This window comes from Myodes glareolus, chromosome X (assembly GCF_982192425.1).
Source record: "Myodes glareolus chromosome X, mMyoGla1.1, whole genome shotgun sequence".
NCBI classification, from domain to species: domain Eukaryota; kingdom Metazoa; phylum Chordata; class Mammalia; order Rodentia; family Cricetidae; genus Myodes; species Myodes glareolus.
In genome coordinates this window covers 39,383,073-39,401,999 of record NC_142053.1, presented here as the reverse complement: position 1 = coordinate 39,401,999, position 18,927 = coordinate 39,383,073, and the positions used below count along the sequence as shown (strand labels likewise).

The following is an 18,927-nucleotide window of genomic DNA, read 5'->3' as shown; positions in this document are numbered from 1 at the left end:
TCAGAGGACCTGAGTTCAATTCCCAGCACCCACATACTGTCTCCCAACTATCCAGGCACTCGTGGTACACATACATACATGCAGAAAGAACACCTGTACATATACAGTAAAAATCTTTTTATGGCTTTTGAGACAGGATTTCATTGTGTGCCAAACTTGGCTGTCCCGGAACTCACTATGTAGGCTGATCCTCCTGCCTCTGCCTCCTGAGTGCTGGGGTTAAAGGTGTGTGCCACCACTGCCTGGCTAAAGTAAAAAATTTTTAAAAGATTAGAAATAGACCATTTCAAAAATTACTATAATAATTCAGGCAAAAGATTATTTCAGCTCAGATTAGGCTGGTGGTAGTGCTGATTATGAAGAAGAGGAATGCAAGGGCTAAAAATTTATATAATACCTATTTTAACTGCTTTTTTTAAAACCATTTTTGTTTTTGTTTCTTGAGACGGGGTTTCTCTGTATAACAACCCTGGCTATCATGGAACTTGCTTTGTAGATCAGGCTGGCCTCAAACTTAGAGATCCACCTGCCTGTCTCCCAAGTGCTGGTATTAAAGCTCTGAGACACCACTGCCTGGCAAGAAATTGCTTTTTAAATAAAGAAATGTTAAATAACTGGCCTAAATTTTTACAATACATGAGAGACAGAATATGAGCCCAGGCTTATCTGACTAAAGAGTTGGAACCCAGAAATTCTGACCAGAGCCCAAGTTCCTAATAATGTATTACTTCTTGTGTAGCACTGAGTTAGATGCCCAGCATGGGAGGAAATACGTGATCAGAGTGAAGAACATGCTTGAGGAATGCTTAGGAGAAAATATACCTAAGGCTTGAAGACAGAGTGAAGGTGGGAGGTGAAGGAAGAAGGAGACAAAATTTCTAGATTGTATATCAGAGTAGATAATAGTGCCCTCCCCCTAACTGAGAAAAACATTTTAAGAGGAAGATCTAGTTTTAAGGGGAAAGATAAAAATCAGTTTGAACACCAAGCATGGTAGTGCTTGCCTTTAATTGCATTACCTGGGAGGCAAAGATAGGCAGATGTCTGTGAGTTTGAGGCCAGCCTGGTCTACACAGAGTTCCAGGCCTTCTAAGGCTACATAATGAGACCCTGTCTCAAACAGCAACCAAAACAACAGAAAAGAACTTAGAGAGCAGTAGATAACATTGTAAAGTTAAACTATTCTTTTTTGCATGTGTATATGCATGTTTACATGTGCATGCACATGCATGTAGAGGACAGAGGTTGACATAAAGAACCTCCCTCTATTCTGTTTACTAAGTCAGACTCTCTTGCTGAATCTGGGACTTACTGGTTCTGCTAGTCTGGTAGCTGGCTCACTATGGAGATCCCCTGTTCTACCTTGTCAGCACTGGGATTGCTTGTGGGCAGCCAAACCTACTCAGCTTTTATGTGGATGTTGGAGATCCATACTCTGTTCCTCATGCTTGCATAGCAAGTGCTGTATGCATTGAGCCATCTCCCAAGCCCTACTCTATTCTTTCAGTAAGTTTAAATGAGCTGGAGAGTGCTTGAGGACTGGAGTTCAATACCCAGAACCCACATAAAAACTCAGGTGTGGTGGAGCATGCTTGTAATATCAATGCTGAGAAGGCAGAGGCAGGCGGATCCCTAGGGCTTGCTGGCCAGCCACCATATTTAGTCGATTTAGTGAGTATGACACCATGTCTCAAAAAAAAAAAAAAGTGAACAGGGATGGTTTGAGGAACAGTGCCCAAGGTTGTTCTTTGCCTTCTACTCGCACGAGCACTTGCACCCAAACAAACATGAAAATACACATGCACGCACTCCCAAAGTTTAACTGAAATTTGAGCATAATAGTAATACCTGTAATCTCAGTATTTTGGAAACTGAGTGAGGAGGACAGCTACAATTTTTTTTTTCACTTTCTTCCAATAATTTGTTAGTTTAATGATTATTTTTTTTTTTAGTAAATTTTATTAAATTATAAAAGTTTCCATTTCCGCCCCCCCTCCCAACACCCTCCCACTCCCCCCACTCCCCCCCTCCTTCCCCTCCGTCCCCCAGGGCAGTCAGGGTTTCCTGCCCTGTGGGAAGCTGCAGCTCCCTCCCCCTCCCTCCAGGTCCAGGATGCTATCACCCACTGATACAAGGGAACGGATCTGATGAGAATTTACCAGGGCCAGTCGGTCTGGGACTGAACGAGGACGTGATCTAGCCAGATTCTCGGAATTTGGCCGGATTCTCTGACTGGCTGGCCTGGGGTCTTTCTGAAATGCCATTGACTATGACACTGGGACCTGTTTCCTCTGCATATGCTGGATTTTGGGGATCCAGTCTGTTTGGACAGCTACAATTTTGAAGCTAGTGTGGGTTATGGTGTAGTTGGTTGCGGACCAGTCTGGGCAAAAGAATGTGACCCCATCTCTAAAATATTTAAGCACTAGATGGGCGGTGATGGAGCACACCTTTAATCCCAGCAGGCTAATCTTTGTGAGTTCAAGGCCATCCTGGTCTATAAGAGCTAGTTCCAGGACAGGCTCCAAAGCTACAGAGAAACCCTGTCTCAAAGAAACAAAACAAAAAACCCAAAACAAAACAAAAAAGACTTACTGATAGAGAGCTTGCATGGAACACACAAGGATCTTGGTTCAATCCTCAGTATAGTAAAAGTCAACAAAATGAATGGTTGGTATATGAGTGTTTCTTTTTTGAAAAATTCTAAATTAAAAATTTAAGCAGGGTGAGACAGCAATTGGATAGAAGTTTGAAGAGGATATGGAATCAAAGATTTGTCTTACTTTATTGAACTGAAGTCTAAGGACTCGGGGGGGGGAGGGTAACGGAATAATGGACAGTTATCAGGTGAAGATCCTGAAAAAGAAAAGAATGACTAGATACACAAGAATAGAAAGATTACCTTATTTCCCAGCTGGAAAAAAGGAAGTGAGGGGCTGGAGAGATGGCTCAGCGGTTAAGACCATTGCCTGCTCTTCCAAAGGTCCTGAGTTCAATTCCCAGCAACCACATGGTGGCTCACAACCATCTGTAATGAAGCCTGGTGTCCTCTTCTGGCCTGCAGACAGAATACTGTATGCACAATAAACAAATAAATAAATATTAAAAAAAAAGAAAAAAGGAAGTGAATGAACAAAAAAGAAAGTAAACAGTTTGTATACATATGTATGCATGTGGTATATGCATGTGTATATGAAGGTACATTGCCTGTGTATACACACATGTAAAGTCCAGGTATTGATATCCAGTGTTTATCTGTTTCTCCACCTTATATTTTGAAACAGGGTCTTTCACTGAACCTGGAGCTCAACTGTTTCACTTAGATTGGCCAGCAAACATCTGGGGTCTGGCTGTCTGTTGCCCTAGCACTGGGGTTACAGGTGCATTACCTTTGCACTCATGTTTGTGTTACAGACTTCACTTGTTTTCACAATAAGACTGGGTGTAAGATGGTTATTGGTGAAGAAAAAGATAGTTTATCTGAATGAGCCATCTGAGTGTTGAGTGGTCAAGTTGTACTGAAGAGAGAGCTTACCAAAAACAAAATGCAGGAGGCTAAAGAAAATATTCATGAATACTGTTCTCTAGAAACAAGTTTCTAACCCTATCTCGAACATGCCACCCCGTGTTTCTAGTGCCACTGCACTGCCCTATGTCTATCATGTTTGTCACTCCTTATCATTGTTAGTGTTTGTTAAATTCTTTTTGTCTAATATACTCTGAAGGCAGAGAAGATAATCTGTCGTTCTCATCACTGTGTCCCCTGTACTTAGAACTGCCTTTAAACCATCATAGATGTTTAACAGGTATTGCTTTTTTCCTTTTCTTTTTTTTTTTTTGTTTTTGGTTTTTTGAGGCAAGGTTTCTCTGTAGCTTTGGAGCCTGAACTAACTCTGTAGACCAGTCTATCTCGGACTCACAGAGATCTGCCTGTCTCTGCCTCCTGAGTGCTGGGATTAAAGGTGCACGGGTATTTCTTGATTTGATGGTCTCACAGCTAGTAAAGAATGGGGCAGATGCTGGAAACTAATCTCTCAGACTCCAAAACTAAAGCTCTTAACCCTAAGTAGAGACAAAGGAATTAAGAGTATTGACAGGAGAGCCATTGAATGATTTACCACTGATCCAAATTATTGGAATGGAACTGCCAACTAGATAAGTAAAAAATTGGAAGAAGTACAGAAGACTGAGGCTGGGCTGAAGATACAGTTTCATGATACAGCGCTTGTCCAGCATACCCACAGTTCTAGGTACATTCTCCACATTGCAACAAACAAAACAAACAAAAAAAGGAGTAAGTGGGGCTGGAGAAATAGCTCAGAGGTTAAGAGCATTGACTGCTCTTCCAGAGGACCCGGGTTCAATTCCCAGCACCCACATGGCAGCTCACAACTGTCTGAAAATCCAGTTCCAGGGGATCTGACACCTTCACACCAATGCACATAAAAATAAAAAAAATTAAAAAAAATTAAAAAAAAGGAGTAAGTAGCAATGGGAATTAAGAAGGCAGTGAAGCTAAGCTTACATATGTGTGTAATGGTGTATTCTTTAATCCCAGTGCTCAAGAGGCAGAGACAGGTGGATCTCTGTGAGTTTGAGGCCAGCCTTCCTGGTCTTTATAGAAAGTTCCAGGCCAGCCAGGCCACATAGTGAGACCCTATCAGAAAACAAAACAACAATGAGCCTGAGAGAAAATTGAAGTAGAAGTAGCAGTTTAGGAAATAATAAGAGTCTGGATGTGGCACAGAGAAAAATAGGAACCAAGTTCCAAGGTCCTTAGAGATAAGGACCAGTGGGGAAGAAGTGGTTTACAAACAGTGATTTAAAGGGATGTAGATAGGTGTCACTCAGGAGGATGAAGGTATAAGTCTCTAGAAGCAGCAGCAGCAACCACCTCAGGAACTGTGGAACATGCCAACACTTCTTCCTGACCCTGGGGCGTGAACAAATGAACTGTCTCTAAGTAACATCCCTGAGGGATAGCTGAGTTTCCATTAAGACTAGAAGTTGGAGAAAGATTCTGCAGAGATATTGTGAGTATAGTAGAGTTGTTAGCAAAGAAAGAAGGATGCCAAATGCCAAAATAGAAAAAACTTTGTCCAGTGTCTGTTTCTATAAATCAGAACGAAAGTTTGGGAATCCAGTTGATCACTAGTGTTGGTTGCTTGAAGAAACAAGATCTCAAGAACTATGGTCCCAATAACTAATTAGAAACAATTTCTTCAGGATCATTTTCGGTCAAAAGCTAAATCTTCTGAATGAGTTGCCAACATAGGTTTAGAGCCCCACCCCTACCCTGTGGGCATGAAATGTTCTAGAATTAGATAGTGGTGAATAAACTAAAAATCCAGTGAATTGTACACTTTAAAATGGTGAATATTATATCACAGTAGTTTTTTTCATAACTTTTCATTTCTACTTCTTATATGTATGCATATGACTATACCAGGTAGTACAGCTGGATGTAAGAGGCAACATGGTGAAACTTAATGATGGCTCTAAGATAACCTTTGAAAAATGCTTGATTGCAACGGGTGAGTATTTCTGGAGGTGGCTGTCTTCCCTACTATGGTAGTTTGTTCAAGCTTTAGAGTCTGGCCTTCTCTTGAAAAGACTTTGCAGCTTATTCTTAAGACAACTTATGTCCAGAATCTCTGGTGTTGAAGTCTGGTTAATTTGGACATATAATGTTTTTACCTATTTACAATTTTTTTAAATAAGTGTATTTAGCTCGATAGAGAGTGCTTGCCTAGCAAGTGCAAGGGCCTGTGTTCTGTCCTCAGCTTCGAAAAAGGAAAAAAAAGAAAGAAAATCCTTTGGTAATGACATGAGGAAGCTGCTCCTTTTTCCTCTGTGCATGGTACTCAGTCTCTGGCCTGAAGGATATGTAGCTCTGGGTTTATTGCCAATTCTCATCCAAAATCAGGAGACAAGACAAGCAGCTAATGAGAGTGATGTAACCATGCTAGCATATGAGGCCTCCTGAGAAACTGGACCTGTTGTGCCAGGTGGGCATAATAACTCTAATCCCAGCACTCAGGAGTCTAAGGCAGAAGGATCAAAGCAGACCTGATGCTACCTAAGATCCATAGTGAGTTCCAGGCCAACCTGATCTACATAGCACAACCCTCTCAGAAAACTGACAGAAAGAGACAAACGCACATCATGGAAAAGGGAACTAAGTTTTTCTGGTTTGGCCAGCCATGGAGGCAAGGTCCTCTAAAAGGAGACTCAGATATATTTCTTAAAATTGATAAGAAGCCTGCTGTGAGGCAAGCCATCTTATCTGCTTGTCACTCCTTGGTAGTAATAGCAGCAGCCGCAGGCACCACCACCAACACTGCTGCTGTGACACTAACATACTTAACCACAGTCAAAGCAGAGAGAGCTCTACCTTTAGGGGTTGTTTGGGCTAGCTCCTGCTTGTCAGCCTAAAGGGCTTTCCTATTTCCAGGAGGCACTCCAAGAAGTCTGTCTGCCATTGATAGGGCTGGAGCAGAGGTGAAGAGCAGAACAACGCTTTTCAGAAAGGTAATTGCTTTAGTGTTTTCCTTGTGTGGTTTTGCAGAGATAACATACTTTTCTGTCCCCCAAGTGTTCCCTCTAATTGGGAGATCCATGTCCTATATAGCTCTTCTGACTTGTTGTCTAGCTTTGAGCAAGTCACTTCTCCCTGCACCTCCAATACTTCATTCACTCAAGGATTCTATACTTATAGGAGAAAACTACATTTGGTTTTGATTGTTTGCTGTGCCTCTAACTGCCCTTTTGCAGTTGTTTTCTCTTGATGTATTTGATCCACCAGAGGTCGCCTTGTGGTCTCTTGGCATTTTTCATTACAAGTGCTTTGTGAAGATTTTGATGGAAAAGGTCGAGAGTATATAAGCACAAAGGAAAGGAGAGTGTTTGCTTCTTAACAGTATGCGTTGCTGGAATTTTCTAGCCACATTTAGAGATATTGGATAAAGTTCATCCTGCCTTTTAAATTCTTAATTGTTGGATTGAATAATTCTTTGTGTGAGAGGCTGTTTTTTTCTTTGTAACATGTTGGCAGCATCACAGGCTTCTCTCCACTAGAGGCCAGGAGCATCTTGTCCTGACAACCAAAATGTCTCTTGATACTGCCACATGTCTACCTTGGACTGGGAAGAAAAGTTCTACCAGTGTTGACAACCACTGTTGCTATAAGGAATGTTACAAAGGAGAAAAAAATCACATTAATAACATAGATGCTATAATTGAGCCACTTTTGTACAAGACGTTATATGCAAATGTCTGTTGTAGAACACTTAGAGGAAAATATTTTCTTGGATTATTATCTTGTGCCCCTTTGGGAAATCAGTGGACTAAACTGGTATGATCCTGCAGATTGGAGATTTTAGAGCCTTGGAGAAGATCTCACGGGAAGTCAAGTCAATTACAGTTATCGGTGGGGGCTTCCTTGGGAGTGAACTGGCCTGTGCTCTTGGCAGAAAGTGTGAGTATTGAGAATTGTCCTCCGTTTTCTTTGTCTAGTAATATATCACACATCTTAGTACACTGTCACAAATTCCAGGAATCTATTTGCCAGGAGGAGTTGAAGGACTTTGAACAGTGTTTATAGAATGAGACCAGGCTTGCTGGCACATGGTTGTAGTTTTAGCACTCTGAAGACAGAAGCAGGACGATGTTGAGTTAGATTTTAGACTGGGTTGCATAGTGAATTCGAGGCTAGCCTGGAGCTATGAAGCAAATTCTCCCCCATCTCACTCCTCCCCCCAAAAAGAAGTTTATAGAATGAAAAGCTGAGTATTGAGGTTAGGATAAGGATTTCTATGTAGTTGAGTTCTATTGCTGTGATAAATACCATGGTCAAAAGCGAGTTGGGGAGGAAAGGGTTTATTTGGCTTATATTTCCACATCACTGTTCATCACTGAGGAAAGTTAGGCAAGAACTCAGACATGCCAGGAACGTGAGACAGGAGTTGATGCAGAGACCATGGAGGAGTGCTACTTACGGGCTTATTCCCTATAGCTTGCTCAGTCTGCTTTTCTTTTTTTTTGTTTTTGTTTTTGTTTTGTTGTTTATTTCAAGACAGGGTTTCTCTGTAGCTTTGGAGCCTGTCCTGGAACTAGCTCTTGTAGACCAGGCTGGCCTCGAACTCACAGAGATTCACCTGCCTCTGCCTCCCAAGTGCTGGGATTAAAGGCGTGTGCCACCACCGCCCGTCTCAGTCTGCTTTCTTATAGTACTCAAGACTACCTGCCCAGGGTGTTGGAACCACTCAGGTCAATCATTAATCAAAAAAGATGTGCTATACACTTGCCTACACGTAATTTGTTGAAGGCATTTTCTCAATTGGGGTTCCTCTTCCCAGGTAACTCTAGCTTTTGTCAAGTTGCCAAAAAAAAAAAAAGCAAACCAATAAGGACAATTCCCCAGTCCCCAGTGACCAAAAAGTTGTCTAAATAACTTAACAACAGCACTTCCTTTCCTTTCCTGTACCCTCTCTACCTAGACTGTTTGGAAGTCATTTACTTACAGAAGTGAATTATTAAGGTGAAAAGGGCCAATCAAACTTCTGATTGAAGTTTTTGTCACAACTTCAACAATTCACAGAACCATAAAGTTTACTTGAAAAGCTTATGTGACCTCAGGTGACTGCATGGGTGGGTATACACACTAAATTCAGAATTGGTAGCTCAATCCATGGACAGCGCTCTGACACTTGCTATCTTTGCCTTTGAATAAACTCAACCACAAGGAAGGCCCTCTTGCCCCAGTGCCCCACAGGCAAGAGCTATGGCCTGCTTGTCAGTTTTGCTCTGCATTTAGTCAGGATTGACTAGCTCTCCTTTACCTCCCCCTCTGTCTTCCTGGGATTGGTTCAGGCCTTCTTCTGTAACTAGTTCCCTTTCTTCTTCCTAGCTCAAACCTCGGGCATAGAAGTGATTCAGCTCTTCCCTGAGAAAGGAAATATGGGGAAGATCCTTCCTGAATATCTCAGCAACTGGACCATGGAAAAAGTCAAGCGAGGTAGAGACTGTGGTCATAATACTCTGTTTCTTTGGAGAGTAACTAAAGGGAAAGTTACCTTTTGGGGGAACTCTCTTGACATAATTCCTGACATTGGCAGAGGAAATGTTTTGCTATTCCTCAGTCAGACAGGGTCACAGGCATTTAGAATCTGAGACAACATATTCCCATATAAAGATGGGCGGTGTGTAGGTAGGGTTCTTGTGGTTCCTCAAGGCTGCCTGCATCTGAGGATAACTGATTTTACTCTAGGGGAGGCCTCCAGCTGGCTTCCTTACTCTTTGCAGAGGTCCCAAGCTAGTGAGTTCAGTCTTTGGTCTCATTTTTCTTTACAGAGGGAGTGAAAGTGATGCCCAATGCAATTGTGCAATCAGTTGGGGTCAGCGGTGGCAAGTTACTCATTAAGCTGAAAGATGGAAGAAAGGTAAGGAGGAAGAGACAATGTTAGAAGGCCTTCCAACCTGTCCTTCCCATTTCCTTACTCTCATTTCTTTGCTTGATATCATTGATTTGTTTTCTTAGCAGCCACCATTAACATCTCTTAATTCTCTGAATTAACCATCCCTTCCTCAAAATAGAATGATGAGAACCAGAGTAGACACCTGTGACCTGTTTTCCCATAGCCTCTTCCTGTCTGTACTAGACTTTAGTCCTTGCTAGGGCAGTAGATTTCTGTTCCGGTGATATAGAAAATGTATGGGGTTGGGGAATTCTTATAAAAGCAGAACTTAAATCTTTTTACTGGAGGTAAGTTAATCTATGATTATTTTTAAAGTTCTAATATTGTTTTCTTTATATTTTTATCTTTGTTTTGGACAGTGTCAATTCTTGTGCATGCTACACAAGCATTTTACCACTGAGCTGTACCCCAGATGCATGATAGAAAATGCCTGAGTTATTGGATTCCTGAAAGTCTGATTCTTTTTTTGTTGTTGTTTTGTTTTTGTTGTTGTTGTTTTTTTTGTTTTTCAAGTCAGGGTTTTTCTGTCGCTTTGGAGCCTGTCCTAGGACTCACTCTATAGACCAGGCTGGCCTCGAACTCACAGACATCCGCCTGTCTGCCTCCCGAGAGCTGGGATTAAAGGCATGCACTACCACTGCCCGACTAAAAGTCTGATTTTTTTTCAAAGTAGAGGCTGATTTCTTTTTCTTTTTTTTTTAAGATTTAAGATTTATTTATTTATTATGTACAGTGTTTTCTACCTGCATGTGTACCTACACCCCAGAAGAGGGCACCAGATCGCATTACAAATGGTTGTGAGCCACCATGTGGTTGCTGGGAATTGAACTCAGGACCTCTGGAAGAGCAGTCAGTGCTCGTAACCTTTGAGCCGTCTCTCCAGCCCTGAAAGTCTGATTCTTAATGATATAAAGTTGTGAAGTGAATGAGCATCAGTGAAAACTGGTAATCGACTAAATTACTTCTTTCCTATCAGGTAGAAACTGACCACATAGTGACAGCTGTAGGCCTAGAGCCCAATGTTGAGTTAGCCAAGACCGGTGGACTGGAAATAGACTCAGATTTTGGTGGCTTCCGGGTAAATGCAGAGCTACAAGCACGTTCTAACATCTGGGTGGTAAGTGTGCTACAGCATAACCTAAATCATTGCTTCCAGCCTGTGGGTGAGTTTGGCCTTGTGCCAAAGCTTAGTAGTCATTGTAATTCACTCCTGTAAACTCAACACTTTGGAGGCGTGGGCAGGGGGATCGCCACAAATTCAAGGCCAGTTTGGCCTTCAAAATAAGACCCAATCTGAAAAGGAAGGAAGAAAGGTAGGTAAGTAAGCAAGGAACTACAGCTCATTAATAGCTTAACCAAGTAGAGTCAAAGTGTTTGATAGCCAAGGAGAAACACTAGAAACCTGTGAAGTGCTTGAATTAGAACAACACTATGGCTCCATCTGCAAGCTATGGAAAAGTGAAAAGAGCAATGTGTATGGCTGTAGGAACAGAACTCGTACAATTCTGTTAACAGTAGTTGTTGAGCATGAACACAGCTAGCTCACAAACGTATCTCCTCTTCCCATAGCTCAAACACAAGTCCTGAGAATGAAGTTTGAAGTAGTTTTCTAATGTGTTCCCTGGAAAGGAAAGTAACTCTGTTTTCATTTTCCTTGAGTCTTCTCTATTTTCAGCTATTTTTAAAACCTATTATGACAAAAACCAAGACTTTAATATGTAGGAACTATGAGGTAATTTCCCCATTGCTAGAACATTGCAATGTATTGTGTTTGGTTATGGATTCTGTAACTAAGGCCATAGGTACTTTGAGAGGATATTTTCCTCCTACAAAGTCTAAAAGTCTGGTTTTTTTTTCATGTCCCTATTATACTATGTATTCAATGCAGAAAACACAGACAAGGAGAAAAAGGGGCCAGTCACCTGTAGCAACGAGAAATGTTTTAGTTTATTTCCTTCCCTTTGTTTTGTTGAACATAAAGGTTTTTTCCCCCTTTGTTTTATGTGGTTGTGGTAAGCCTACTATATATAAACATTTGTATTCTGCTACATCTCACTTAACATTATAAAAGTAAGCATTTTCTTTGTTGCTTCAGACTCTGTGTAACAGTTTAATGATTACATATCCCATTAAATAGACTTCATAGTTTACTTTGCTGATGTTCACTTATTGGATTTTTAGGTTGCTTTAGGGGAGTCTGAATAGGTATAAAAATGCACAAGACTTAGAGAGCTCAAATACCACATCCTGCATGAAGCTGGCCCTGTTCACCCCAGCTGAGGGTTCTCTGAAACACTTAGCTTGTTGAATCTATGCCTTTTCTAGGGCACAGTACTTGTTTACATTGCCCTGTAGTTAAGAATAATGCTCTATGTTTCCTGTTCTCCATTAGGTTCTACACTCCCCATAGGAAAGGCTTATGTCAGTTTTATCTCACCCACCCATATACAAAGAAAAGGTTTTGTACATAGTAAATAGTCCATAAACACATGTTGACTGACTACTGAATGATGAAAAAATCAAAACAAAAAAGTCACTTATCTTAGAAAAGATAAGAGGCAGTCACATCTGAAAACTGGTTTCCACATGGAGAAGAGAATATTCTGAGTTGATTATGGTGGAAAAGGTTTATGATTCCCGACACTAGGGAGGTTGAGACAGGAGAATCATTAGTTTGAGGTCAGCCTGGGAAATATAGAGAGATCCTATCTCCAAAATTATGAAAAGAATATTCTTGAATGCTCCATTAAGTATAAGTAACCTGTCTGCTAAAACAAAATGGGCAGGAACAGGTATACATAAACTGAAGCAAAGAAGATTTAGGATACTTCTGGAAGTATAGTTCTATTGCTATGAAGAAAAGACACTATAACCACAGCACTCTTATAAAAGAAAACATTTAATTGCAGTGGCTGAAATTCTACATCTTTATCCAAAGGCAGTAGGAAGTGAACTGTCTGGGCATGGGTTGAGCATATATGAGACCTCAAAGCCTACCTCCCCAATGACATACTTCCTTCATTAAGGCCATACCCATCTCAACAAGACCACACCTCCTAATAGTGCCACTCCTTTTGGGGGACATTTTCTTTTAAACCAACATGTATAGATAGAACAATTTCTTTAAAGATGGAATCTCATGGGGCTGGAGAAATGACTTGACGGTTAAAAACACTCACTGTCCTGAATTCAATTCCCAGAATCCACGTGGCAGCTCACAGCTGTCTGACACCCTCTCCTGGTGTACATGCATACAGACAAAGTATCCATATACGTGAAGTACATAAAAAAATAAATCTTAAATAAATACATAAAAATGGAATGTTGCTTGATTAGGAATGATTCTAGCCTGTAAATGGGAAATATTAGTTAACATTGCTAGGGTCAGCTGGGCAGTGGTAGCCTTTAATCCTAGCACTCCAGAAACAGAGAGACAGGTGGGTCTCTGTGATTTCAAGGTTATCCTAGTCTACAGAGCTAGTTCCAGGACAGCTAGAACTGTTACACAGAAACCCTGTCTTGAAAAACAAACAAAATACATTGCTAGGGTCTTTTGAAGCCCAAAGTTTATATTCTGCTTTTAATATTTTTTAAATGTGTTGTTTCCATATTGTATTTGTTTCCAAAGGCAGGAGATGCTGCATGCTTCTATGATATAAAGTTGGGTCGAAGGCGAGTAGAACATCACGATCATGCTGTTGTGAGCGGAAGACTGGCAGGAGAAAATATGACTGGAGCTGCTAAGCCATACTGGCATCAGTCAATGTTCTGGTAATAGTTCTGTGCCTTGGGGACACAACTGGTTAGAATTCTGTATTAATGAGTTCAAAATACAGCGTTTTTTATTTGGTTTATGATCAGTCTTTTTTTGTAGTCAATACATCGTTCTATGGAAGGGGAAAAGTTCCACCCCATGTCCATACCTTCCACCCCTAAGTGGCCACTGAATAAAAGTGCCCTGTTCATGTATAAAATGAGTATAAATTGTACTGGTGCTTCTGGATAAGAAAGAGTTTGAGCTGTAGTGGTTGGTACAAAAGTACAGCATTTAGAATGGGCAGCTCTGTATTTTTTCTTTACTAGTACCCCTAATGGTCCCAACATACTGGGAAAAACACAGACCACTCATATGTAGCCTTTAAGACCAGCAATTTGTTTGGAATGGTGGCATACACCTTTAATCCCAGCACTTGTTAAACAGAAGTAGGCAAATTTCAATGAGTTTAAGTCCAGCCTGATCTACATAGCAAGTTCTAGACTAGCTAGACCTACATAGTGAGACCCTATTTCAATGATTTAACAAACAAACATAAAAAGGTCAGCAATTCACAGGCCTATAAGACAGTTTGAATTTTAAAAGATTAGAATGGAGCTAGGCATTGGTGGCGCACGTCTTTAATCCCAGCACTTGGGAGGCAGAGGCAGGCAGATCTCTGTGAGTTTGAGCCCAACCTGGTCTACAGCGTGAGTGCCAGGACCAGCTCCAAAGCTACACAGAGAAACCCTATCTCAAAACAAAACAAAATAAAAACAAAAAGTTTAGAATGGGCTGGGATCCAATACAGTCTTCTGGCCTCCATGGGCAACAGGCATGCATGTGACCTATAGACAACACATAGACAAAACACCCATACATGTAAAAACACAAAAGCACAAAACAAACCACCCTGTCTCTCAAAGGAAAGAGAAAGAGGGAGGGTGATTTATTGATTGATTAATAGTAATTAGTACTGAACATTCTCAAGTCCTCGGGGTTGGCCCTGTTTAGTACACTTTGATTTTGATTGATTTGAATCGGAAGATATGGTTAGCTGGAACTGTGCCTGATAATTCCAACTAAAGAGCTGAGGCAGGAAGACCTCAAGTTTAAGGTTATTCTGGAACAATGTAGCAGGATCCTGACTCAGATTTTAAAGCTAGCTCTTAGTGGTAGAGCACTTAACATGGAAAGGGTCCTGGGTCCAATGTCCAGTACTCCAAAGAAATGGAAATGTGGAGTACAGAAATGAAAACGTCAAGCTTTCAAAAGACTAAAGTTGATGCTGGAGATAATTTACAGCTAATAGAAGTAACTTTTAAGACAGTCAAGCAGTTTTATGAATGAGTGGCCAAAAGGTAACATAAATTTCTAGGTCAGCACATATAACACAGTTAGGAAAGGTGAGTCCATAGAGTTATCAGTTAGGGCCTAGGTACAGATTCTAAGGATTTGCTGTTTATTCTTCTTTGAAGATATAATCCCCCAAAGATATAATTTAATGATCTATTATGGCAAAGAAGATAAAATGTGTACTAGGAGAAGCAGTATCTTAGATTATTACTCCAAACTATAATAATGGCAGCAAGATGTATGTAGTAATGGGGTGCAGTGAGATGGCTCAGTAAGCAAAAAGTTTTTGTTACCAAGCTTGATGACCTTGATTACCTACAAGTTGTCTTCTGACCTCCAAACGTGTCATAACACATGCATTCATGTATACACAAGAAGAAAAGCATGCCAGGGGGAGGCCAAGGAATGACTGCTATTTATTTAGTGAATGAAACTTTAGTCATTAAATCCCAACTCTCATCCAATAGGGACACATTCTAAAGCTTCAAAAAAGCAGTTTTAATGTGAGCTAAAGGAAATTAGCTTTTAATCCCATTTACTCAGGAGGCAGATAGAGGTGTATCTCAGAGGTCAAGGCCAGCCTTGTCTACAGAGGGAGTTCCAAGTCTACAGAACAAGTTCTGTATAGAGTGAGTTTCAGGGCAGCTGAGGCAACACAGTGTTGACAAAACAGAAAAAAAAGAAAATTAGAGTGTATCAAAAGTGGGGGACTTGGGCCTGGTGTGGTGGCTTGTGCCTATAATCACAGTACTCAGGAGTTAAAGGCAGACAGATCTTTGAGATTGAGGCCAGGCTGGTCTACAGAGGGAGTTCTAGGACAGCCAAGGCTATACAGAAACCATGTCTCAAACACAAACAAAACGGTGGGAACCTATCCTACCCTAAATGTTGGATGGGATAAAAACAAGATAAAATTAAGGAAATTTAAATCATTTTATATGGGTATATGTTGTATATTGTAGCTTCTTGAGGGGAAAATGCTATTTGAGATAATCCTGCTCCCTCACACTTGTCCTCAAATGTCCCGGTGACAGTAAATCTGTTTGGCATTCCTCTTATAAATTCTGAATTATTTGACTGGCATAAAAGTACAGTGTCACAAAGAGAATGCGCTACTATGCCATTACTTATGGTCCTTTGACAAAATGTCCTCTTTCCTTCCACAGGAGTGATTTGGGTCCTGATGTTGGCTATGAAGCTATTGGTCTTGTGGACAGTAGTTTGCCCACGGTTGGTGTTTTTGCAAAAGCAACCGCACAAGACAACCCAAAATCTGCCACAGAGAAGTCAGGTACAGAAGCTCAACCACTTCTATAGGAAGAATGTTAAGAAGCAGTGCATCTGAATTCTCCTGAACAAGTTGATTCTGTATGGGCCAGAGGGATCTGGTGTTTAAACCCTCCATGTTGTGATTTAAAAGTAACCAACCCTACTGGGTGGTGGTGGCACACGCCTTTAATCCCAACACTCAGGAGCCATAGGCAGGTGGATCTCTCTGAGTTTGAGGTCAGCCTGGTCTACAGCCCCCTCTCTCAAAAAAAAAAAAAAAAGAAAGAAAGAAAAAGGTAACCAAACCAAAACTTCCCACTCTGGTGCTCTGGGACCCTGGTCAAAGCACAGACTCTGATATTGTAGATATCCATTCTAGACAGTGGGCCACAGCCTGTTCAGTGACTCCAGTTTATCTTCTGGGGCTGAGAAAAATCTAAGTGATGAAGCAAACCTGGATTTTTTAGGGATCATTTTTCTTTATATTGCCCCCTCAAGAACCAGAAGCAAGAACTCCTTAGGGCCTGGTGTCTTCCCTGGACCCTGGGAAGTAAAGAATTGAGCTAAGGAGTTCTTAAATTGATTCTAATTTGGTTGTCGGATCTGGATGCCAGGCTTGCTTCAGATGGGAGGCATCATTCTTGAAGTGAGCTTTCCTCCTACATGTATCTCTTTCATTAGCTCCTTGGCCTAATTCCATGACCTTGCTTAAGTTATTTAACTGTCCTTTTTTGCCGGATGTGTTTCATGGGCAAGTTACTTTTTAAAAAGGAGAAAGCAAGACATCTGTAAGTTCGAGGTTAGACTGATCCACATAAAACCCTGTCTCAGAAAAGAAAAACAACCCTGAATTCTATGGTTTGTTTTATTACTAACAGTTTTCATTGAAATAGCTGTATGGCAAGTAGCTACTGTCCTGAATCATTGTCCTAGTTTGCTTTCTATTTCTGCGATAAAGACCATGACCAAATGCCACTTGTGAAAGGACAGGTTGATTTGGCTTAAATGTCCTAATCACAGTCCACCACTTAGTGACGCCAACACAGAAATTTAAATGGGGAAGGAACCAAAGCAGAGAGTGTAGAGGAACGATGTTTATGGACTTAACCCATGGCTTGGTTAGCCTTCTTATACAAGTAAAAACCGCCAGCCAGGGAGTGGTAACCCCCAACACTTGCTGTCTGCGGCCTGGGCCCACCCACATCAATCAGTAATCAGGAAAATGCCCCCACAGACTTGCCTACAAGCCAGTCTGATGGAGACAGATCCAGAACTGATGTTCTTCTGTCTTCCCAAATGACTCTAGCATGTATCAAATCAACAGCAACAAAGTAACAGTACAGTCGTGAATGCTTCTGAGAGGAGAGGTGCAAATCCTTTCCAGTTGGGAAAGATCCTGATCCTGGGAATGTCTATAGCACGGGATGTAAATGAAGTAGAAAAGTGTAAGGTCAGGTTCAGCAGTGCCCAGGAGGTGGCAAGAAAGAACTTCCCTTGGCCTATGTTAATTGAAAGTGGCTCAAGAACATTCTGAGGAATATTGGAAAACAAACTATCTAGAAGTAGCTTTAAGCCAATTTCAAAAGAAACTTTTCAGGCTGAGAAAACAAACTATCTAGAAGTAGCTTTAAACCAGTTTCAAAAGAAACTTTTCAGGCTGAGAAAATAGTTCAGTTGATAAAAGTGCTTGCCTTGCAAATATGAGGGCCTGAGTTCAATCCCCATAAACCACATTTTAAAAGGTAAGTATTGTGTCACACTATTCTAATTCCAATACTGGGGATGCAAAAATAGGGTTGCTGGGGCTTGCTGGCCAACCAACATAGCCTGTTGAGTTCCTGGCCATTGAGAAAGACCCTGTCTCAAAAAAGCAATCCTGAAGAATGACACCCATGTTGTCACATGCACATACACATGTTTACCTACACACACATACAGATATTTGCCTTCTAGAATTTTCCAAAGTCAGAATAACTGAACTTGGGTTTTGTATTTGTTTGTGGGATTGGCTACAGGGACCGGTATCCGCTCAGAGAGTGAGACAGAGTCAGAAGCCTCTGAAATCTCAATTCCTCCCAGTACCCCTGCAATCCCACAGGCCCCTGTTGAAGGGGAGGACTATGGCAAAGGTGTCATCTTCTACCTCAGGGACAAAGTAGTCGTGGGGATTGTGCTATGGAACGTCTTTAACCGAATGCCAATCGCAAGGAAGGTAAGTGCCTGTCAGACCCTTAGAAGAAGATGGGAAGTGGGGGTTGGAAAATATTCCTGTGACTTCACCAGGTGCCCTGAGTTGCATTGTCCACCAAGGTCAGATTGTACTTAAGCAAAACAAAGGCAAAACCTTGGCTCAGAAACATTCTTTTTGATTTGAGACTTGGCTGGGTGGACTGAGAGTTGTCAAGCTGCTCATTTGGGGTTAGTAGAAAGCTGTTCCCACAATCCCCTCCCAGTGTGTAACTGGAGACTAGCCCAGGCAGCCCCATTGTGTGGGCCAGGGCTCTGTGCACATGGAATGAGTTAAGAACCTATTGTTACTCTACCCCTCAGATCATTAAGGACGGTGAGCAGCATGAAGATCTCAATGAAGTAGCCAAACTCTTCAACATTCACGAAGATTGAAGCCCCATCATGGAATATACATGCACTTTTCCATCCCTGACAGGAGGGTTGGGTGGGTAAAGGAACATTTTTTTATTCAGCATACTTTCTCTTTATGTAGGAGCAGGAAACGAACAAGCCTCTGTGAATATTTTCATCTATATAGATGCACATGACAAATTAAAATCTGATTCTTTTATATCCAGTTGGTTTATTTTAAAGGGGATAGGTAGATAAAGGAGTATGTGTATCAGCAAGCTGACTACAGCTACTACAAGTATATGGTTTTTCTCAGCCATGTATTCAACAGTCCACAGTAAACACTGTCACCACTCTGTAATCTTGACCCACTATACCTCTCAGCTCACAGCAGTGATCTTATTTTATGTGTGTGGATGTTTTGCCTACACATGGATCTGTGTGCCATTTGTGTGTCTGGTGCCCATTGAGACCAGAAATGGGCAGTAGATC

General features: G+C 41.3%; 1 protein-coding gene across 3 annotated transcripts in view; it reads left to right on the top strand.

The window, feature by feature from the left end:
* Positions 1–18,655, top strand: part of Aifm1 (apoptosis inducing factor mitochondria associated 1) — a 44,818-nt gene extending 26,163 nt beyond the window's left edge. For 2 of the 3 annotated variants that reach the window (XM_085684467.2, XM_048439254.3), the window contains exons 7-16: positions 5,450–5,534; positions 6,455–6,531; positions 7,369–7,477; positions 8,909–9,016; positions 9,352–9,440; positions 10,453–10,593; positions 13,105–13,247; positions 15,753–15,877; positions 17,871–18,067; positions 18,406–18,655. In XM_085684467.2, the coding sequence (XP_085540593.1) occupies positions 5,450–5,534; positions 6,455–6,531; positions 7,369–7,477; positions 8,909–9,016; positions 9,352–9,440; positions 10,453–10,593; positions 13,105–13,247; positions 15,753–15,877; positions 17,871–18,067; positions 18,406–18,477 (1,146 nt within the window). In that variant the 3' untranslated portion in view covers positions 18,478–18,655. The remainder of the gene's footprint in view (positions 1–5,449; positions 5,535–6,454; positions 6,532–7,368; positions 7,478–8,908; positions 9,017–9,351; positions 9,441–10,452; positions 10,594–13,104; positions 13,248–15,752; positions 15,878–17,870; positions 18,068–18,405) is intronic. The other variant, XM_085684468.2, reaches the window with a different exon arrangement.
* The last annotated feature ends 272 nt before the right edge of the window (positions 18,656–18,927 follow it).